General features: G+C 45.9%; 1 protein-coding gene across 34 annotated transcripts in view; it reads left to right on the top strand.

The window, feature by feature from the left end:
* AKAP13 (A-kinase anchoring protein 13) overlaps window positions 1–23,711 on the top strand; it is a 322,778-nt gene that overhangs the window by 123,428 nt on the left and 175,639 nt on the right. For 32 of the 34 annotated variants that reach the window (XM_086364736.1, XM_086364735.1, XM_086364733.1 and 29 more), the window contains 2 exons: window positions 11,581–11,877; window positions 20,669–20,852. In XM_086364736.1, coding sequence (XP_086220862.1) covers window positions 11,581–11,877; window positions 20,669–20,852 — 481 coding nt within the window. Of the gene's footprint in view, window positions 1–11,580; window positions 11,878–20,668; window positions 20,853–20,925; window positions 21,037–23,711 lie in introns of those variants that run through there. The other 2 variants (XM_086364746.1, XM_086364745.1) reach the window with 1 other exon arrangement.

The raw sequence follows: 23,711 nt of genomic DNA, 5'->3' as shown, positions 1-23,711 counted from the left end.
ATCTCAGTACTCTGGTCATCAGGCCTGTGATTTTCCTCTTCTCTTGTCTTTTTCAGCTGCTGTTGTCCAGATTGGCTAAGGAACTGTTGTGGAGGAGAGGGGAGAGAGAGGCAGATTTGGGGGTTAATAAGCTAGTTTTGAGTTTCTTGTTTATATTACAGAGTTAATATTTTTGTGTAGAAGTAAACGGCCTTAAATCTGCCTTGGGGGATTTCTTTGACTTGTTTCTTATTTTCCTTGAGGTCTTTACTCAGATGATCACCTTCTCAATGAGGCCTTTCCTGTCGACTTTATAAAGTCTAGCCACTCCATTATATATATATATATATATATATATATTTATATAAACCTACCTTCTCTACACACTCCCTGGTCCCTTTCCACGCTTCACTTTTCTGCACTGCACTGATCAACTTCCAACTCATTTATACGTTTTATTTATTTTCTGCTTGCCTCTGCTGGAGTGTCAGCTTCACCAGGGCGTGGATTCATGTCTGTCACGTTCTCTGGTGCATCTGTGAATTCCTCCCACTTGATGAGACTGGGTTTCTACCATGTTGAAACTCATCCTGGTTCTTGGAAACTGCCCTGCTAGAAAGGTTGTACATACATTTGTTCACACACACCCCACACACATACTTACACACACACACACACAGACACAATGCCCCCCGCCCCCCCACCCCACCCCTTTCTTTTGAAAACCGCCAGAGGACTCTCTGGCTTCTTGCGTTGCGTCTTGTCTTGGGGCAGGAGCCTGTTTTCTGTCCAGAACTGCATCTGATGATTTCTGTGTGTCCTATTGATGGGCTCAGACTTTGTGCGGAGCGCGGCGTCAGATTAGTCACAGTTCCCCGTGGGGAGTCCGCTCCTGCCCTGTGCGTCCTGGTTAGAGGGGGACGCGCCCGGCCTGTCCGCAGCAGCTGCTGTCGGGACGATGTCCCCGCCCCGGCTCCCGTGTGGGGCTCGCTCCTCGGGTCCTAGGAGCGACCATGGAAGAAAAAGAGCTTTGTGTCTGCAAATGTCAAGTTGCATGCAGATTGCTGGCTCTGGTTTTTCTTGGAGTCCTCCGTGCTTCCCTGGCACTGCTGTGTAATAGTTTAGTTTTTATGAAAATGAGATGATTGATTGACCTTCCTAAGACAGCTACTCCTTGATGTTCATTCATCTGTGACCTTTTATGATTTTGGGGGGTAAGGAAATGAGACATTTCTTGATAGTCTCTGAAAAAAAACCTCTCTGACTCCAGATATTGAGATTACAGTCCATCGCGCCCTCCCGGCCCTGTTTCTTTCATATTTTCTTAACTTTTTGGCTTTTCTGATGATAAAATTAACAATGAATTGTATATGTATGTTTACTTATAAATTGTAAAGGCATTTTCTTGCCTTATCACCGTAGACAGGCTGTAGACATGATGCAGTCCCTCCTTTTTAAAAAATGAAATTATGTTAAGATTAGTAGCATCTTGGGACAGTTAATTGGAGCCTTTGGAAACTTTATCTGCCTTTAAATTGTTTTGCTGTTTTAAAGTCCATGTGTAATTTTTAACATATATAGTAATTTTAAGAAAAACATATGAAGACTTTGGAAATACTGTCCTCTCTTTCAAAAGTAAAGCTGTCTTTGTGCTAATTAACACTAGACAAAAGTTTTATAGTATAATACTACATTCAAAATACCTATGAAATTGATTAGTTTAAGAATATAATTTGCTGTGAAACATACGTCTAAAGACAAAAAGTGTTGCCTTTGTAATAAATAAAAATAAAATACCTCTATTCTTTTCTCTTCATATAAAACAAATCCAACCCCAAATCCCATTTTAACAAAACAGTGATTCTCCTTGTGGGATGAGGTCAAGATATTTTCTTTCAAAGGCTGTAGGATGAGTAAGTAATATAAAGAAATCTGATACCTGCTGAAGGTAATTCCAGGGGGTTATGAGGTGCTTTCCTGTGCTCACTTTTATTAATTGAATGTGAAGATAGACCAAGCAAGCAGTAACTGCAGGATGGAAAATAAGACAGGGTATTCAGTGGGTGAAGCCTTGTGAAGGGCTTTGGTGCAGAATCTGTCATGACATGAAATCCTAGCATCGCCCCTCATGTCTGTCATTTACTTTTAGAATTCACAGCGAAGGTTCTTGTTTGACAGGAAAATAGCAAACATTCCTTGACCCAGGATTTGACTCAGCTCTTTGGTATCTTTCCTTTCTTTCTCACTTATCAAGGGAAGTTTCTATATAAAGCAAATTTGTTATTGAAAGGAAAGAGAAAAGTACATCTACCATGATCAGAAGTCCTAGGGGGCTTAATTAAAAATCTTTGCTTACAGCCGAGGTCTCAACAGGTAGCCTGCAGTGAAACCACCGTATCTCTCAGTTCCTGTGAACCAAGGCTCTGTTTCTGGCAGTAGATGTCCAGAGGTCTCCAAATCAAATAACACTTGAGAAGAAGTTCCAGGCTTTTATCTGGCCCAATCAGAGATGCCCTTGCTTTCTGCCAAAGTAATCAGTTACTTTTTCACTGGACTCTAAGTCTCCCTATCCTAAAATACTACTACAAGGCTATCTCTAGACAGACGTGATTTTATATTTTAAAAGACTTAAATTACTGTCCAATGCTAATCAGTGTACATGGCTACTTTTGGGGAGGGCCAGGTGAAGGAAGCTGTGTGCTCTCTGGTGTCCAGGTGAAATGCCTGTGTGGACCCTGCACCCTCTTGAGCTATTATTGACACGGCACTGGGATGGAGTTCATGTATCACAGTGGGGCTAGTATCCTCCCAGAGGGGTGAGAATTGGTTCTTAGGTGGTTTAAAAAAATTTTTTTTTTTTAACTCTTTTTCCAAAAAAAAAAATAATAATGACTTTGTTTGCTTATTTATTTATTTTTGGCTGTGCTGGGTCTTTGTTGCCACAAAGACTTTCTCTAGTTGCAGTGAGTGGGGGCTACTCTTGTGGGGTGCAGACTCAGCAGCTGTAGCACACAGGCTCAGTTGATCTGCTGCACGTGGAGTCTTCCTGGACCAGGGATGGAGCCCACATCTCCTGCATCAGCAGGCGGCTTCTTTACCACTGAGCCACCAGGAGAGTGCCCACTTCCCCGATCTCACTCTTCACATATAAAGCCCAGATATAACATACAAATGTATGGGATGTCTGTAGTATTAAAATTTCATGGGGTGGGGATGTCAAACAGAGAGAAATGTTTAGAAAAGCTGCTTGGGAGATGTCAGTGACTAAAAGATTGAGCATACTGCCTTGGAGTAATAAGCTAGATTATAGTCCACCAGATTTTTAGTATCAGTTCGGCCCTTTCTCCTCCCAAATGTACATGATTGCTGTGCCTGCTGTTTCTCCCTCTCCTTAACTGCTTCTCTACATACATACAGAGAGCTTTGGTACCTTTATGCACATCTACCATTAGACCACTGAAAACTAGCAGTAGGTACATACTTTAGCAAATAGTCCTCTCTCCTGTTAGAGTGTGGGTCTGAAGATCAAAAATTTCCTTTAACTGTGTAGCCACTCCAGAGGGAAGAAAAAGACACCAGAATTTCAAATCCTTTGCCAAACTGAAGTGGTAAAGTGTATTCTTTTTGTCTTCTCCACCACTGACTGCGAATGCAGACTTTGTCATAGGAAACGGCTGAGGCGCTCTGGGCTTGGCTTGCCCAGCAAGCACTTCCAGGGTTCCCTTTTGTTGGCGCGCAGGCAAAACAAAGTCCCGATTGTTTCATCCTCAAAAGAGAAGGCCCGGATGGGATGTGTGCCACTTTTAGCCTAATAGGAAATGAAGTAATTGTTGGGTCATGCTTAAGCACTTTTGTTTATCTGTAGCACCATTTTGTTGTCATGGACACAGGTGCTTCTTACAGTGATAAGGAGCCTGCGGAAAAGCTCGCTGACCTCAGGAGCACAACACCTCCTGACCTCTGAGCACAAAAAAAGGATTAGATGCTTTTAAGAGGACCACGAGCAGTTAAATTTTTGTCTCCCGCTCAGGTGCTCCCGGTTGTATGGGAGCACATACATTCTTCCCCCTTTATATTTTCAGTTCTCCAGTGTGTCAGGGGCAGCATTTAGCTCAGAAGCTCTGTTGGGCTTATGTGGAATCTCTTGGTACAGTAATAGAGATCTGTTTGCCTTGAGTCACCTGAGTAGGAGCATTTTAAGGAGAGTGAAAAGCTGGCTTAAAACTCAACATTCAAAAAATGACAATCATGGCATCTGACCCCATCACTTCGTGGCAAATAGATGGGGAAACAATGGAAACAGTGGCAGATTTTATTTTCTCGGGCTCCAAAATCACTACAGCCGGTGACTGCAGCCATGAAATTAAAAGATGCTTGCTCCTTGGAAGAAAAGATATGACGAACCTAGACAGCATATTAAAAAGCAGAGACATTACTTTGCTGACAAAGATCCCTCTAATCAAAGCTGTAGTTTTTCCAGTAGTCATGTATGGATGTGAAAGTTGCACTATAAAGAAAGCTGAGTGCTGAAGAATTGATGCTTTTGAACTGTGGTGTTGGAAAAGACTCCTTGAGAGTCCCTTGGACTGCAAGGAGATCAAACCAGTCAGTCCTAAAGTAAATCAACCCTGAATATTCATTGGAAAGGCTGATGCTGAAGCTGAAGCTCTAATATTTTGGCCCCCTGATGCAAAGAGTCAACTCACTGGAAAAGACCCTGATCCTGGGAAAGATTGAGGGCAGGAGGAGAAGGGGATGGCAGAGGATGAGATGGTTGGATGGAATCACTGACTCAACAGACCTGAGTTTGAACAAACTCCTGGAGATAGTGAGGGACAGGGAAGCCTGGCATGCTATAATTCATGGAGTTGCAAAGAGTTGGATACAAATTGGGGACTGAACAACAACAGTAGCTGATAATATTAAAATAATTTTAACTACCAGTAGAAGTAGACACCTGTTTCTGTAAGGTGCTTGCTGTGAATATGGCCATCTCAAACCTGATACTTTCTGACTCTCCCCCTAGTTGTTAGTCTACTTCATGACCTCTTAGAATTCACTCAGTAACGGTCAGACCTCTCCCAGCCCATGATTTATCCCATACTTCTGATGTAAAACTTATCAGACCTGATTGTGCGTTATATTCAGAAGTCAGTGTCAAAAGAAAAAATGGAATTGAGGTTTAGGCCTTGTTTCTTTAACAGTCTGTCTCTCTTCTTCCCCTCTTTCAATTCTCTGGAGGTCTTTCCCTCAGAAGGGTCTCAGTGGAATTTCCAGTACTTCCCCCTCTTTAAAAGGACTTGTGGTTTTCTTTCCTCTCTCAGTTACCAGGAACTTGAGTGGAAGGAGAAACGCCATGGAACTAGCCGAAAACCTTGTTACTCTTCCTTATGCTGCAGCTTCTGTTTTCATGTAAAAAGGAGTTAAATTGTGGTCATTATGTCAGACTGGATATGGTTTCCCATCCCATCCCTTCTTTGGCCATGAAAATGTAGACATTGTTAATACCTTGTATTTTGTGTGTACAAAGGCAGTCCTAAGTTAATGGCCCCAGAAAATTGTTGAGTCTTTAGAGCTAATTTGTGGTAGTAAGATATTTTATGTGGGTAGATGTAGTGATTTCAGTTTTATTAATGGGTCCGTTTTATCATATAACCTTTGCTTTTGAAAAAAAATTTTTTAATATATATATACCTTACCTGAAAGGTCATAGGGATAAAAACCAGTTCTGTGAACTCACATCATGTGAAAACATGATGTGAGAGGGTAGCCTTGTCAGCCTTGCAGGGTGGTTTTCCAGATGTAGGGGAGGCCCTTGGTTCGTGCTCAGTAGTAACGCTGCCAATTGACTGAAAGTTTAACAAAGACTGTGCCAGGACCCCTCCGTTCTCCAGTCTTCTTTTAACCCTCGAAGCCTATAATCATACGAAACAGATTCCAGATATATGGCACATTGTACTTAGCATGATTCAGAGTTTCTCCTTCAGATTGTGAATTCATATCTGAAGGGGGAATATCGGGCACGCGGTTGGATGACTTCTGAATGTCTGTCTCAGGGCCTTTTCTGACATTCCGCCGCCCCTGGTACACGGTTTTGTTTTAGTTCACAGAGCAGACCATAGTGTGTCCATCCACCTTCTAACAGCTAAAGCAGCAGAGAGAATTAGGGTGCTTCTGCTGCCGAGCTCACGCGTGCGTGCGCGTGTGGACACACACACACACCCATAAACTGTGCATGCACGCACACACACACACACCCTTAAACCTTGTATTTCTGCCCCCTTTGTTGTCCCCACCCTATTAGCCAAGTAAACAGTCGTTTTGGCAGTTTTAGATTTCTGTGCAGGTACATTAGTTCTGCACTTTGCAGTTTTGGATGACGTGGGTATTGCTTCACCACGGCCTTTGGCTGTGAGTGTGTGTGCGTGCGCGTGTGCACACGCGTGTGCCTGTGCAGGGGAGTGTGAGATGAAGCTGAAGATCTGGACGGTGGCCTGGCGCCTGTGTTTATGCAGGAGGTGACTTCACAGAGCAGTGCTGCTGTTCACAGTAGTGGCCGTGTGACACCTGGCTCCCAGGTGTCCCGGACGCCTCTGCCCAGGCTTGGGGAAGGAGATGGGTAGGAAAGATGGGTGGGGCAGTGGGTATTATTACTGTAGGTTAGGTTAGTGTAAGATCTCTCCTAAGAGTGTATTTAAGTTTTGAAGGTAGAATTCAATTTGGATCCCACATTATTCACGTGCTCACCATTGAACTGTGAAACCTCAAATTTTAGCTTTTATTGACATTCATTCAGTTACCTCAAAGGACTGTCAGGAGTTTTAAAATGAGCTTTGTTGTTGTTCTCTAGTCACTGAGTCTTGTCCAAATCTGTTGTCACCCACTGCCCTGCCAGCCTTCTCTGTTGATGGGATTTTCCAGGCAAGAATACTGCAGTGGGTTGCCATTTCCTTCTCCAGGGGATCTTCCCAACCCAGGGATCAAACCCGTATCTCCTGCATTGGCAGGTGGATCCTTTTACCGCTGAGCCACCAGGGAAGCATATGTATGTACATACAGCCTATGTGTGTATGTTCATATATAGCCTATGTGTGTGTGTATTATATGTACATACAGCCTATGTGTATATGTTCATATATAGCCTATGTGTGTGTGTATTATATGTATGTGTGTGTATATATATGTGCACACACACACACACACACATATAACCGTTCTCTTTCAAAAAGAAAAATAACCTTGAAGGGCTAAGCGTGAGCCCCCTGGGAAGCCCTGAATAAACGGGAAATGCTCTCATTACTGGTGAGATTCGTGAGTGAGAACCATCACATTGTTCGGGTCCAGTCGCTTCTCAGTATCTGCAGGGCGCTGGGTTCCAGGAGCCCCACAGACCCCAGGATCCACAGGTGCTCTGGTCCCTTCGTCCACCCTCTGTGTCCGTGGTTCCATCAGCCAACCATGGATCGTAAATATAGTAGCACATATGTGGGGAAAAAATCCACATTATCAGTGCACCCATGCAGTTCAAACCCGTCTTGTTAAAGGGTCAGTTATAGTTATTCTGACTGAAATAGGTATTGTCCGTCTAATTTGGAAATGAGGCTGTGTGTATGTTATTTGGGGTGATAAGTATTAAAGAATTTGAGAGGAGTCTTCTAAATAGTAGGTCTTCACTTTGCAGACGAGGGTACTCTCTAGATTTAAAAGTGTTAGCGAGCTTGTCACTTTCCTCAGACCACACAGTCTAGGAAGTAAGAAACTCGGTTTGAACCTGGGTCTGTCCTCCCACGAAGCCTCTAGAAGTAGCCTGAGTAGTAACCTTACTGGCACTGTCTCTTACAGTAATTATTCCATCCTTTGGACTCTGCTTCCATTTTTATGTTTTCGAAACCATTTCCTACTCCTGGAGCCTGAGTTTCTCTCTCCCCGCCTTCTGCCTGGTGAAACCCACAGACTCGTACAGCTGGAGGAACCATAGCGCCTGCAGAGGCTGCCCCCTCACACTGTACGTGAGGCCTGGAGAAGCAGAGGTGCTCTGAGGTCAGGCAACTTAGGAGTCTCAGAGCCAGGATTTGAACGTGGAGTCTTCCATACTTTCCCACTGGTTCTTCCATGGTAGCACCGTTTCCTCTTTAAACCTTCTTGTCTCAGTGTAGGTGTAGGGGCAGACGTGAGAACAAGGAAACTTGGGTTCAGATTATGATTCTACCACTGGTAGGAGCTTTAGAACTTTGGAGCAGATATTTAACCTTTTTGTGCCTTGATTTCCTTGTCTGACAAATGGGGATTATAGTAGTACTGCTGCTTAGAGGGTTGTGGTGAGGGTTAAATGGGCTGTTATTTGGAAAGCACTGAGAATGGTGCCTGGAACAGAGATTATTGGTGATAGCGATAATTACTATCAGTATTATTAGTGATAGAGGCAGGAAGGAAGGATGCGGCCCGACTGAGCATCTCGAGTGTTGAGGGCTGCAGTGAAGAACCTCTGGGGTTGAGAGTTGGGAGCAGGACCCCTATCAGAAGAGTCCAGGGTTTAAGACTTCACCTTCCCATGCAGGGGGATCCCTGGTCCCTGAGTTAAGACCCCACATGCCTCACAGCCAAAGACCCAAAACATAAACAGCAGAAGTAACAGTGTAACAGACTCAATAAAGACTTTACAAATGGGGGAGGGGAAAGGGGGAGGTCCTTAGCTGCAGAAGTAACGGTACAACAAATTCAATAAAGACACATGCAGGGGTGGGGTGGTGGGGGAGGTCCTTAGCTGCCAGCTTTCACCCACGTGTGACATTGTGAAGTGCACTGGTCCGCTCCCTTGAGTGGCATGGTTTGTGTTTCTTTAAACCTCTGGAGGGCTTAGATCCCTGTGGTTAGCTGCTGCTGCTGGGGGGTGGGTATGTGTGTGGATGTGGATGTGGGTGTGTGTTCAGCTTCTACTCACAGAGTCCTGAGCTTGGTGGACGTCCAGATAGATGTTAGTGATTTTTTTCCCCTCTGACTAGGGATTGAGTCTGGACCTGAGCAGTGAAAGCACCGCCTCCTAACCACTGGCCCATCAGGGAACCCCCCAGATGTTAGTCGTTAAATGTAACACAACAGTTTTGAAGAAGTATTTTCTGCCAGGAGAACCACCCAAACCTTAACTACCTGAACCAGCTGATTTGTTCCTGCTGAAGTTGTCTTATATAATTAGGCTGGCTGCCCTGCAAAGAAAGATGAATATTTTTTCCCCCTAATTTCATTTTGTGTAATAGATGTATACATTCAGCGTATTTGTTGAATTGAAATGCATATCTGAGTATACATACAGAGCCAGGCCCATGCGGGCAGAGGATGCTTGATTCCCACAGCCTTTCTAGAAGGAATTCAGCTGGGAAGGCATTGGGAGCAACTGGTGGAGTTATGCATTTGTATGGAGACTGATTTCCGGGGTTTGTGAGCCTGTTCCTCTGGCTTTAATAGGCATACTGGCCTGTCATTCCAGGTATAGGGAGGGCTCCTTGCAGACAGGGGCGTAACTGTCACTGTTACTTCTTTATTTGTAAGCGATGCTTTACAGAACTCTCACACCATGATGTTTAGCATCAGACCTGATAGATTCTGCTTCATGGTTGTGTGAATCTGGGCAGTTTATCTCTTGAAGTCTCAGTTTTCTCATCTATAACGTGAGGACAGTACACACCATATAAATTTGTTGTGTTGAGAAAATGACACATCAGATGCCTGGTGTGTCATAGGTTCTTGGTTAGTCAGTATTTGTTCCCATCTTTAGATTACACACCAGTGAGAGACTTTTCATCACAAAGGAAAGCCTTTAAAGAGGCTCCTGGGGGGAAAGGGACTTCCTTGGTGGCTCAGATGGTGAAGAATCTGCCTGCAATGCCAGGAGACCCAGGTTCGATCCCTGGGTTGGGAAGATCCCCTGCAGAAGGGAATGGCAACCCTCTCCAGTGTTCTTGCTTGGAGAATCCCATGGACAGAGCGGCCTGATGGGCTACAGTCCATGGGGTCACAAAGAGTCGTACATGACTAAGCGACTAACACACACACCGTGGGGGTGGGGGGAAGTCTGTAGAATATCGATTTACTTCTCTCGTTGGTCACATGGGGAAGAAAAATGATTGTTTTCTCTTTCAAAGACAGCAGAAAGCTTAGTTTGCTCTGCCGGGTGGGAAGCCTCTGTTGGCTGTGCCTGTGGTCTGTGGAGTGGCACTCAGGGACCCTCCAGCTCATCCAGAAGTCAGGATGGGCTCTGCATGTGGGTGGTCTCTGGGAGCCTGGCCCTCAGGTGCCTGCAGTTCCTCAGGCAGCGCGCCAGGAGGCGCAGCTCACTCAGAAACACCAACTCCAGTTTATTTTCTCATCAGAAAGATATTTATGGAAGAAATGATGATGTTAGGAGCATAGTTCCAACCAGCTGAGATCAGTGCCTGAAGGTGGAGGAAAAGTGTGTTTTGATGAATACATTCCGCATCTTGGAAATGCATAACATTGCTGAAAACCCCAGGGAGATCTGACTTTCCAGGAATGCCTCCCTGCGGGAACAGTGCTCACACCTTCCCGGTCTAGACACCAGTGGAGCTCCCTCGGGTGGCAGGTAGCTTGCTGCCTGACGTCAGAGCTCATGCATTCTCTGCCCCTCTGGGCAGTGGGCACCGTGGTCTCTGGCCCTGGCATTGCATCATCCCTATGCAAACCGGGCGATTTCTTTGAAGTTCTCTTTGCATTACAGGAAAGAATGGGCATCTCAGAGCAAAAGTTATTTCCTCTGCCTTGAATTGCTTCATAATAGTGAGGTGAAATCAGGTCGTGTGCTTGGTGCCTGCTCAGTCGCTTCAGTCGTGTCTGACTCTTTGCCATCTTATGGACCGTGCCCTGCCAGGCTCTGTCAGTGGGGTACTGGGGCCTCAGTCCAGTTCCTGCCGGGTGACCCGTGGAAGTGACTTTTTCCCTGCTGGGTTTCCAGATCCAGGGCTGCTCAGGAGCCTTCCCACTGGACGCTAGGCCTCATCGCAAGGTCCTTGAGCTTTCATTCTTTAATTTGTTCAAGTTGAACAAATTAGTGTATATTGAGATTTTCAGAGACTGTTAATGCCAAACATTATACTGCCAGCATGGTGGCAACTGGAATACAAAATTAACCTGTTATTTGGTAGGGGAACCAGGGCTTTCCAGGTGGCTCCGGGGAAGCACCTGCCTGCCAATGCAGGAGACAGGGAGACGCGGATTCAGTCTCTAGGTTGGGAAGATCCCCTGGAGAAGGTAATGGCCACTCACTCCAGTATTGTTGCCTGGAGAAATCTCATGGACAGAGAAGCCTGGTGAGCTACAGTCCATGGGGTCGCAGACAATCAGACATGACTGATCGACGGAACAACAACAGGGGAACCAATTGATATTTGCAACTAGCACTTGTGAAAAATGAATTAGAGATGGAGTTTTGTGAAGTGTGGAAGATTGCTGGCAGAGCTTGGGGGAAGGAGGGGGTTCCTTTCAGGAGGGGGAATGTGTATGTCATGCAGGAAGAGCTGATTGCCGCCGCTGCCCTGTCTTTCAGGAGGAGGGCTCTGATCTGTCTCCCTGCTGCCTGTGTCTCCTTAGGTCATGACTGCTGCGAGACAGTGAAGGTGCTGCTCTGCGCTTCCAAAGAGGGCCTGCCTGTGTTTGTGGTGGCGGAAGAGGACTTCCAGTTCATCCAGGACGAGGCCTATGACGCAGCCCAGTTCCTGGCCACCAGTGCTGGCAACCAGCAGGCCCTGAACTTCACCCGTTTCCTGGATCGCTCAGGACCCCCGTCCTCGGACGTGAACTCCCTCGATGAGAAAGTTGCCCTGGCCTTCAGGCACCTGAAGCTGCCAGCGGAGTGGAATGTGTTGGGGACAGACGCAACTTCACACGGTAAGGACCTCGGATGACCCGCAGCCTTTGAGCTTGGGATTCTTTGTTTTTGGATGGGGCTGCTTTCCTTTGGGGATGCTCCTCCCGTCTCCACGGTGGCTGCATAGACTGTGCCATTACAGGAGCAGAGTGGCCTCAGTGGCGCCTCTCCTGGGTCCTCCTGCTGAGTTGTCAGGCCCGTTCTTGTCGGGAAATGACCCCACAGAGGGCTCACTCAGAGCGGCAGCTGTCAGAGTAGCTGGTGGCTTGATGCCCTTCCGTGGCCTGGACTTCACACTTGATCTCCTGTGTGTAGAGAGAGGCCCGTCCTTCATGAGGAGGGCAGCAGAGGAACGTTTGACACTTCTTTCTAAAGATCAAAGACAGGATTTTCATTATTGTATTCTCAAGGTGTCTAGGGATTCCATGAGGCTGGAAGAAGGAAAAGACAGGGAGGGGCACGCAGGGGAGCTAACCAAGGCCTGGAGCGCCCACCCCACAAGTTTGTAACCAGAGTGCCCTCACTCTGGTCTATTTCATCTGCTCGGGACTCCACTTTTTAAAAAGCAGTGAAGTAGTAGGTATCTATATATGTTCCTCTTTTTCTGACAGGGGATTTCCTGTGTCATTATTCTTGTGGTAAATGACACCTGTTAGATGTTGTGAATGTTTATGTATGTAAACACACACACACACACACACACACACACACACACCCCTCCCCCCCCCGATGAAGCAGCATATACCTGGAGTCCAGCAAACAGCGTCATCTTTCCCTCCTGAGTGCAGATCTAATGGAAAGATTTATGAGTTACACAAAGATCAGAGCGTTTGCTTTGTTCCTAACAGAAACTGAATGGAAAGGCTGACATCAGTCCACTTGCTGGAAGGGGTTGCTTATCCTCTCGACTCTTATCTCTGGAAGAACAGGACAGTCACAGGACTGCCCTGGAGTGTTCCTGACTTTGGTTATTGTGTTATGAAGGGGTCGCCCAGAAGGCCCCGGCCCCCCCCGCAGGCAGGCAGACCCTGACTGAGGAGGAGTGCCCAGCGGGGCTGATCCGGGAGGGCGCTCAGTTCCCCACTCTCTAGACCCACCAGATAGCTGTGTTCTTCTCATGGAGGAAGGGCAGCGAGGTTTTGCTAGCTTTAGTTCTCTTAGACCCACTGAATTTAACCACTGGGGCGGTGACCAGCTGCAGGAAGAGACCCCCACTGTCAGGGGCTTCCTGTCAAGACAAGACCGGGCACTCCTGCCAGGTGAAATGCAAAAGGAACCTTGGATGCTCAAATGAAGGGAAAAAGCATTTATCCTTTTTCTTTTTAACATAGCGCCTAAGAAACCTCTGCATTACTGAGATCTAGAGATCAGAAGATTTGCCATTATACAGGACAGTGGGCACTTTTCCAGAAACCTAATGTTCAGACATTTCTAGCTCCTCCTGTCCCACCCCCCCATATTGATTTGTTTGTTTGTTGATTGCTCTGGGCCTTCATCGTCTTGTGTGGGCTTTCCCTACTTGCGATGAGGGGGCCACTCTTCGTTGTGGTGTGTGGGCTTCTCTGCGGTGGCTTCTCGCTGCAGTGGCTCCTCTCACTGCAGTGGCCTCTCTTACTGCAGAGCACGGGCTTAGATAAGCTTCAGTCGTTGCCGCATGCAAGCTCACTGGTTGTGGCTCATGGGCTTAGTTGCTCCGGCATGTGGAATCGTCCCAGATCAGGGATCAAACCCCCACCCCTGCATTGGCAGGAGGATTTTTCTCCAGTGCTCCACCAGGGAAGTCCACTCCTGCGGTTTCTGTGTTGTGATTGGAATGATTATTCTGGTTGCCATTCATAAATCAGTATCAAGAAGGGTTGCATTACTTATTTATGGGGCATAAAGTTGTTTTGTGTGGTTTTGCTTTGTCTTGTTTAAAGAAGGCACAGGAATTGGATAGTTTGTTCATGTCACCTGGTTAGAAAGAACTGTAGGAAAAGCACAGGTCTGAGACGTTAGACATATATCCTTCTCTTCTCTGGGTCTTAGCATCTTTGTCTTTAATAGGAAGCTTTCCAGATTTAGTATTTTTATGGTCTTCTGTGTACTTCTTAAGTTTCTGTTGTACAGGAAGGCTAACTCAAATTTGGGCACTTAAGGAAATGCCTGAAAACCACAGTAAGGCGCTGTTGCACATTTTTAGGATGGCCAGGTGCTCGTGAGGACACACAACCGCATCACAGACCTTGCTGGAAGAGAGCCGCCCCAGCAAACGGTTTGCGGTCTCCTATGAAGTTAGATTTATTATGTGACCTAGCATTCCCACTTTTTGCTCTATGTCCTAGAAAAATGAAAAGTTACATTTACTTAAGAAATCTTTGCCCTAATATACCTGTAGCAGCATTATTTACAATCACCCCAAGCTAGAAACAACCCAGATCTCCCTCACTGTACACACAGACTGTGGTACGCCCATGCGATGGAATACTACTCAGCCATAAAAAGGAGTAATCTGTTGACATGCACATGAACCTGAATGCGTTTTAAATGTATTGCACTAAGAAGTCAGGTTCCAAAGTTACTCTGTGACTCAATTTATATGATTCTCTAGAAAGGGCCCTGGAGAAGGGAATGGCAACCCACTCCAGTATTCTTGCCTGGAGAATCCCATGGACAGAGGAGAGCCTGGTGGGCTACAGTCCAAGGGGTCACAAAGAGGCTGACACAACTGAGCAGCTTTCACTCATTCACTCACTAGAAAGAGCAAAATTGTAGGGACAGAAAATAGATTAGTAGTTTCCAGGGGCTTGAAGTAGGGGAAAGGTCTGACCACAAAGGGGTGTCCTGGGGAAATTCTTTGGGTGTTGGATGGTTGTGTGTCTTGGTGGTAATCCTGGAAATCCTGGAGATTTCCATGGACAGAGGAGCCTGGCAGGTGATGGTCAGTGGGGGTTGCAGAAGAGTCAACTAAACAACAAACAAAACGTCAATAACAGGTCCTTGCTTATTGTTGGGTGGTGGTGGGTTGAGTCGCTCAGTGGGTCCAACTCTTTCTGATCTTGTGGGCTGTAGCCCACCAGGCTCCTCTGTCCCTGAGATTTCCCAGGCAAGAATACTGGAGCCATTCACTTCTCCAGGGGATCTTCCTGACCCAGGGATGGAACCTGGGTCTCCTGCACATCTCCTGCATGCAGGTGGATTCTTTACTGCTTGAGCCACCAGGGAAGGGGGACAAATGCAAAGAAGCAGTCTGCTTAGAGCAGAGAGTTGCACATCAGATGCTTTTTGAAAGATGTTTAAAGGAAGAAGGTAAGTCAGCTTGGTGCCTGGGGTAATCACGCAGCTAAATAGAGCACTTGTTACATAACAGCACTGCTTCCTGTTGAAAGCTGGGTGTTTACAGGTGTTCCAGCCTGATACTTATACAAAGAAGTGAGGGAGGATTTATGGTTAATCCTCCCACTCTAATCGTTTAGATGCATTGCTTTTTAACTTTTAAGGCTCAGGTCACTAACTCCTTTGGAAATAGCTCCGATTTTTCCGGACGGAAAAATACACATAGGAACCTGCCTGCAAAATTTTACATATTGTTTCAGGAGTCAATCTCCCTGAACCACAGGCATTAAGAACATGACATTAAGAACTCTTGGCTTTAGCAGGGAACTCAAACCCGGGGCTCTGTAACAACCTAGAGGGGTGCGATGGGGAGGGAGGTTCTAGTGGGAGGGGACATATATGTATACCTATGGCTGATTCCTGTTGATGTTTGGCAGAAGCCAACACAATACTATAAAGCAATTATCCTTCAATTAAAAATAAATTAAAAAACAATAAAAGAACTCTTGGCTTAGGCTTGATATTATGAAGTGGAAAAAGCATAGGTTGCAGGGTCAATTTGTTAACATCCTGGCTTCATTGCTAGAGTGTGTGCAGAATATTTAATCTCTCTGTTTCTCAATTTCTTCATCTGTAAAACGGAGGAAAATATATCCTGGAGTATGTGCTAGTTTGTAGGCTTTTAAAAAATTTATTGTTATTAAACTTTTTTTTTTTAATTTAAATTTTGGCTGCGCTGGGCTCCCTAGCTGTGGCATCTGGGCTCTGAAGCACGCAGGTTCGGTAGTTGCAATGTGCAGGCTTCTGCAGTTGCAGAGCTTTGGCTTAGTTCCCCGGCAGCATATAGGATCCTGGTTCCCCAACTGGGGATTGAATTCATGTTCCCTGCACTGCAGGGTGGATTCTTAACCAGTGGACCAGCAGGAAAGTTCCAGGCTCTTCATTTTTAGCATGCCATGACCAGTATCTAGTAACCTTTTGGACAAGACAGTGATGAGCTCTGATGTGGGAAAGCAGCATGTTCTATAAAAGGACTTAAAAAAAAAAACAACAAAAAACTTCTTTGGAGCAGAATGAGATTTTTTTTGAGCCTATTTCTAGAGTCTTTCCTTACCCATACATCATCAAGAGGGAGTTTGTCCTCTTTATCCTCCTCAGTGTTCTTTACTTCCTAGTTACGTGAAGCACTGGACTTTTTTTGCCTTAGTTCTGCCTTAAAGGCAAATAATACGGGTTCATGTGGGTGGAGGGTGAATGGTGGGGTGGGAGTATCTTCCCTCTGAGCTACCAAGTTTCACTGAGTTGTCTCAGGTTTTCAGCACCTGTGGTTAGTGAAAGGGTGAACTAAGACGGTTTTTCCCCTGAAAGACCCTCGTACAGTAGCAGTCAGCATAATTTGCTGGTAACAGAAGGTGGGCCTCGAAAGCCCTGCTCTGAAGAAAGCAAAGAGGAGCAAGGTCCTGGGGGAAGCCTACCTTCTTATTTAGTCGTGGTGTTGTATAACTAACCGAGAAGATCTGATCATCTCTGGGGTGGAGAGAAGGGTGAGCCAGGTTTCAGCCAGTTTGCACTAAACTTGTGTTCTCAGTTCTTTGTATCTGGTGTTTGGTTAGTGAAACCACAACGGTAATCATTTGGGGTTTTAATTCCCATACCTTTTCCAGATTGCTTGCTAGCTTTCCATGGAAATTTTTCCTTAGCTGCTCTCGCTAGACTTTTTGTATGTTTTCACCTATTCATAGCTGCTAAAAAAGAAAATAAGCAAAGATATTTTATAATATATAATAGTAATCTATAGGATTGACTCCAAGACAGGTGTTTCCTCATTATGGAGCACTTTAGCTCCAAAAGGTTTTATTGCCTCTCAAACCTTGATTCCATTACAAGGTCATGCGTGGCGTTTTTCCAAATGCCCATTTCTCGCATGGGCCTGCTGCTGCCCATCCCCACTAGGCATGAGAATTCCTGCATCACCCTGGACCTGAGGTTTATTTGAGGAGACCAGAACAGTAGGAAGAATGGAGATTTTGGAGTCTCCCAGATACACATTTAAAGGGCACTGCGAGCAGGCTGGCTCCAGCGGTAGGAAAAGCACATGTAGCCTTGGATTACCGTTTTGTTCACGGAAGTCGGGACCCTTTGCTTAGACAGAAAAGCCGATGACTTGAAAAGGTGCAGCCGTCTCTCACGAGGCACAGCCCCTTTCTCTGCCGAGCTGAGTGTGAGGGAGGCTTCCAGCACATGAGTAGATAGGAAGCAAGACACTTCCTCCTGCCTTCTCCATGGGAAGCTGGGCCCAGGCCCACAGACCTATTTTTTTTTCCAGTTGAAAATAGTTGAACAGGAAAATCAACCAACCAGCATAAGGCCCTTGAAGTAACTGAAACAGAAAGGGAATGGAAGAGGGTCATGAGTATTCAGATGGTGGCCTCTCTAATTTTCATTAAGAAACCAAGAAAATTCAGAAGAGGTTTTTCATTTGCCCTTTAAGAGATTGAAGAAGTCAGACCCGTTATAAAATCAGAGAAGGAATCTATGAGGGAGAAAAAAATACAAGTTTAATGATTGTGTTAATCAGGGTTGCCCAGAGAACCAGAACCAGTAGGAAGATGATTTCAGGGAATGGCTTGCACAGTTGTGGAGATTTAGCTAAGCAAGTCCAAAATTTGGAGGGCGAGAGTAGAAGAGAAGATCGGGGCAAGCTGAAACCCACCAGCGTGAGCCAAGGCTGTCCTCCCTGGACAGGAGGGGAAGTCCCACGCTGGATGGACTGCACGGCCACAGGCTGACACCGTCCTCTTCTGGCAGGGTTTCTTCTCTGTCCAGGGGAATCTCAGCTCTGTCATTAAAGCCTTCCAGCTGGTTTGGTTAGGCCTTCCCAAATTAGCTAGGATAATCTTCCTTATTAAATCAACTGATTAGGCTCTTTAATTACATCTGCAGAAAAGCCATCACAATGAGGGCAAAGATGGAAGGGAGTTGTCTTAAATGATGCAAGGACAACCAGAATGCCATAGCATAATTAAATTCAGATTGGGGACAAAGGACCCAATTGACATCATAGGAAATGCAGTTAGTGATCTGAATAGCAAAGTTGAGCAGCTCTCCCAGTTACAGAGAAAACACAAAGATCGCAAGAGAGAAAACAGAACAGAGGTCAATTCCAAATTGTAGATCTTCTGGATTTTAAACTGAGATGAAAGGAACAAAAGCAATGATGAAACTGTGTGTTAGATAAGAAAAATTACTTTTGGAGGAAAACAAGAGAAGGTGCTTCTTAAGCTACAGCATGAGAATGCTTGTGTGGTTTTTTTTTTCTTTTTTTTTTTTTTTAACAAAAAGAGATGGGATAGAGTAACGGAGAGGGATCGGTTTCTAGACTCAAGACAGAAGCATCTTCAGATCTTGCTGATTTTTGCTGTGGGCAGTTATTAACCTGTCTTCATCCGCGGAAAGAGGATAACGAGGCCTTATAGGGTTATTGTGAGAATGGAAAGAGTGAATACAAAGCACCTAGCCCAGTGCATGGCATTGAGCAGCCTTCACCAGATATTACTATTCTTATTACCTGTTGACTGCAAAGAGGGGGCGGCCTAAAAGCAGACGTGGCACCTGCTCCTAAGGACTGTAGGATGAGATTTGGGGTCCCCCCGGGTGCCGGAATCGGGATGCCAGCTTCAAGCAGGTGTATTGTCTTGTTATTGGAACTCTGCCTTTTGAAGGCTGAGCTGACTCAGAGCACATGAGGGATGAGAAAGACTGGGGGTGCAGAGGAACTGCTTTAAGGAGGTGCCATCTAGTGAGGCCGGATTAACCAGTCTGTAAAAAATCATCGAGTTCCCTGGCAGTGCCTTACTCACTTTTTTGTATTTGTAAGGGTGTCAGAGTGCTTGCAAACAAGCACAAGGCACAAGTCACGTGGTGATACTTGATCTTTTCTGAAAATTCTTTCCGTCCTTTCTTCTGGCCTGGCCACCTGCTCTGAGTTGCTTATTCACATTGGCACCCACACGTGCACTGGTTCCTTCCGTAGTGTTGATGTCTTTCCAGCCTTATGCCTCTGTCACCCATCATATAAACCATTTAGTATGCTGAGTTCTGTAAGGACAGTGTAAAATATGAAAGATGGTTTTTGCCTCCCAGGAAACTTAACCTGGCAATGAGACTAGACTAAGGCATGTGTGACGTTAGAAGACAGTGCAGTTCATATACAGTTGCAGGGTTGCGATGCATTTATTCTTACCCTACTGCTCACATCTGAAGCATCAGGGACTTAAATGTAAGGGGAAAACACTGGGGTCCAAGAAGGGTGAGCGTGCCTGGTGGGGTAGGTCGAGACCTCCGGGAAGCTTTGGAGAATGAGAGATGGTAGCGCAGCTGAGGGGGCAAAAGCAGGCACAACCCCAGGGCACCATTCCCATTCTGAGTGGTACTCCCTGGGGTCAGATAAGCCCAGCCTCATCATTCCAAGTCGGATGAGGTGCAGAGAGTGTTGCCAGCGAACCTGGATTGTGATTGGAGGTCAGGAGGGACAGAGCAGAGAGCGGGGAAGGGCAGGAACGCAACATTCACTGAACACCCGCCGCAGCCTTCACCTGACAAGCGCCTCGCCCATTCCTCTGAGCTGTTACTGCGGCTGTGGGAGCAGAGGTGGTGGCACCCCACTCCAGGGAGGCAGGGAGGAGAGCTCCGAGAGCTGAAACAGGTTGTGTCCAGTCACACGGACAGTAAATGCCAGATGGGAACCCAGGTTTGCTGACTCCAAAGCCTTCCTCACTCTGCCACTTTCAGAGTGACTCTGTACCAAGAAGGGGCCTTCGCTTCAGGTGAAACAGGCACGTAGTTTTCCTTCTGAGATTGTTAGCCTATCCTCTTGGAATTGGTCTTTCTTATTATGCCAGAAGATGCATTTCTTTCTTAAACAAACAACAAAAATAGCTGCCACTGCCAGCAATTTGATTTGCCCTTCATGTGGGAGAATAAAAAGACCTGTGTGTACTTAACAAGCAGAACCTGTTTTTAGTGTTTAACTAGCCAACTCCTCTCTGGGTGATTTTTTTTTTTTAAGTAATTATACTTTTTGATACACCCATCTAAGCCCCAACAGCTATTCCCCTTGGATCCTGATCCCCATGTAGCGAGGCTGCATTCACTTCTTAAATTTTTTCTGTCTGTCTTCCTCCCTCCCTCCCCTCCCATATGTGTGCAGTCACCCTTAACGTCTGCATTAAATCAGAATATAGAAATGGTTCCTCTTTTGTAGGACTGTCTCCTATAGGAGATTTGGCCTCTCATCCTTTTTTCCTAGCTTCGTTTTTGTCTTTGAGAGATGATTATACTCTGCCACGGTAAAATTGTTCATGCTATATGTTGAGGCTTAGTGGTATGCTCTCAGGGGCTTGGAGGCAGTGGCATTGACCTGAACCATCCTTTTCTTCTTTTGCTCTGGGTTTTCATGTTCTCCTCTCTGATCTTCGTCTTGTCCGCTGTCTGCAGATGGTGGCCCCCGAGAGACGTTGATGCATTTCGCCGTGCGGCTGGGGCTGCTGAGGTTGACGTGGTTCCTGCTGCAGAAGCCAGGTGGCCGCGGAGCTCTGAGCATCCACAATCAGGAAGGAGCGACACCTGTGAGCCTGGCCTTGGAGCGGGGCTATCACAAGCTGCACAGGCTCTTGACCGAGTAAGTGCGCCTTCTCCCATTTCCTCCTTCTGGGCCGGCCCCACCCCCGCATTCACAGTAACCCCGCCCACGTGGCATCTCCAGCCTTAGCTGGGAAGTAAACCCTCAGCTCTGTGCCTTGCCTTTCACTGGAGGTCGGTAAGCTTGCTCCTGCTCAGCACTTCATTGTCTGAGAGGAACACACGTAAGTCACCTTCCCTTTTCTTGCCTTTCCTCAGCTTTCTCTGCCCTCACTGTTTCTTGCCTCTTAAATTTTACTGAAAACTCAGAATAAGTCTGGTCTGTAGGGGTAGCACTTTATGATCCAGGGCATCCAGTTTCCCCAGCTTAGTCCAAGAGGGAACAGACTTTCTGTGCCATATATTTTTTTCCCCCCTGATATGTCTTTAATTCTTGAAAGAGTTAACTCGAAGCAAGTACTTGTAATAATTGCATATAGAAAGTATGCTGAACCACTAAGTTTTGGTTTGAATGTAATTTCTATAAATAAAATTGAGAGCAGTGGTCTCTTCATACAAGGAGCAGTAAAAAGCAACCGAGTTGTCCTGGAAACGTGCTGTCGGAAATCCTGCCTGTGTGTTTGTGAGTCCAGTTGTTACACATTCTGACTCTTCAGAGAGTGTTTGGAAGGAAGGCCGTTCGTCAAAACATTCAAAGAGTTCGTCTTCCTTTTTTCTTGAGTAAATAGAAAAATAAATGCATTAGGACAGCCAACACTTTTTTTTTTTAACTTCTTATTTGGTATTGGGGTATCCACAAAAACAGTTGTGATGAGTTTCAGATGAACAGTGAAGGGACTCAGCCATCCATATACATGTATCCATTCTCCCCAGCCAGTGCTTTTCTTTGGAGTACTTATAAAAGACAGAAAATGTCAACTATAATTTCTCTTATTTAATGTATTCTTTACTGCTTTATGATCATCACCATCTTTTCTACCGCATGAGCAAGAATCAATCCCATTGGATCTGTGTTCTTTAGCAATCAAGGGACCCTTGAAATTAAGTCAGTCTTTGCAAATTCTCAGGTATTTTATCCATGTTAGGTTCGATTTAGTTGCCTTTTATTTTTTATTATTCTAAACTGTGTGTGTACGTGGTGGGGGGTAGTCTGGAAGGGCCCAGAGGAGATCTCAATGTAATGTAACTTCCTGTTATACAAATGGGGGTGGGGGGTTGTTTGTTTTTCTTTACCTGCCCCATGGTTAGAACGTCCCCAGTCACTCCAAACAGGAGGTTCCTTGCGGAAAGCTTTCTGATGGGTGCCTCCGATCCAGTGACAGCAGGAGGGGGCACACCTCATGTCAGATGAGCTGTGGATATTTGAGCTCTCCCTGGACAGTATTCCAGAGGGCAGCGCGTTCCGTTCCCTCGCACTTCCCATCTGGCTATGACTGGATTCCTTCTGCTTGTCTGCCTCACGGCCTCCAGAAGACAAGCCTCGTCCCAGAAGTTGAGACCATCAACTCCATATTACTGCGGTGAAGTTCAAGTGCAGTTTTCTCCAGATTTAGTCTTAGAGCACAGAGGTTTTGCTGGGAAGCAGAGTTGGTTACGGATTGCCATCCAGATGGGGAAATAGAATGATTACAACAGCTTCTTTATATGCCGGGAGAGGATGTCACAAGACCATTCTTGCAGCACAGCTTTAAGGAAACTAGAGTGTGTGTTTTTGGAGGAGAGACTTTGCTTTGCTTTATACTGCCACCTCTGCTACATGTGAGACAGCCGCTTCGCTCCTTTCGAAAGGGAGTAGGTAAGGGAAAGCCAGCTTGAGAAGTCTCGTCCACAGTAGGGCAGTACAGCAGGGCTACAGCAGGGCCGTAGGGGCACCTTGTCACAGATCTAGCTCTGAACTGAGATTCTTCTGGCTGTTACTGTTCTGCAGCCTAGAAAAAGTGCCAAGTCCTAATTGTTGTTCAGTCGCTAAGTCGTGTCCCACTCTTTGCAACCCATGGACTGTAGCACACCAGGCTTCCCTGTCCTTCACTATCTCCCAGAGTTTGCTCAAATTCATGTCCATTGAGTCAGTGATGCCATCCAACCATCTCATTCTCTGTCATCCCCTTCTCCTGCCACCTTCAATCTTCCCGAGCATCAGGGTCTTTTCAATGAGTCAGCTTTTCACGGCAGGTGGCCAAAGTATTGGAGCTTTAGCTTCAGCATCAGTCCTTCCAATGAATATTCAGGGTTGATTTCCTTTAGGATGGACTGGTTTGGATCTCCTTGCAGTCCAAGGGACTCTCAAGAGTCTCAAGAGTCATAGTTAGCAATTTAAGAAATGATCAGGAGATGATTTTTCTACATCCCTCACTCTTCCTGTGATGTCAGTAGACTCTTCTAGAATTTCCAGCATAAAGAGTCAGGAGAGATGAGATCATCTTTAGCAGATGAGGAAGCTGAGATCCAGAGTGGCAGAGTGAGGGGATGAGAATGACAAGGTGGCTGAGCCAGAAACAGAAGCCGCATCTCCTGGGAGGCTGGCCAGAGTGGCTGGGCTCCCCGCTAAGATTCGGAGAACCCAAGAAGAGACTTCCTGGGATCCACAGCCTTTGAAATTAACAGCAGTTTATGCGTGTGTGTTTCTGAATAGAGTTCATTTGTGAAATTCGCAGTGAGATTTGTGGGAAGTTAAGAATTGCTGCACTGTGTGATGGTTATCTTTGTTAGTAGTTCACTAAAATCTTTAGACTTGGGTATGCTTACTCCTTCTCCCTTTCAAATTGTAGATTCTCACTTAGGCCTGTCTCTTACCCTCCCATTCAGTTAATATGAAGTTGAAGTATCGTTTGTATCCATTTTATATTAATTGTAACTGTTTACAGTTTAGCCTTAGCTGAAACATCATGTTCATTTCAGT

This window comes from Bos grunniens, chromosome 21, assembly GCF_055505025.1.
Source record: "Bos grunniens cultivar Pamir isolate PY7600 chromosome 21, Bosgru_T2T1.0, whole genome shotgun sequence".
Taxonomy (NCBI): domain Eukaryota; kingdom Metazoa; phylum Chordata; class Mammalia; order Artiodactyla; family Bovidae; genus Bos; species Bos grunniens.
The sequence above is the reverse complement of the archived record's forward strand: the minus strand, read 5'-3'. Positions and strand labels throughout refer to the sequence as shown.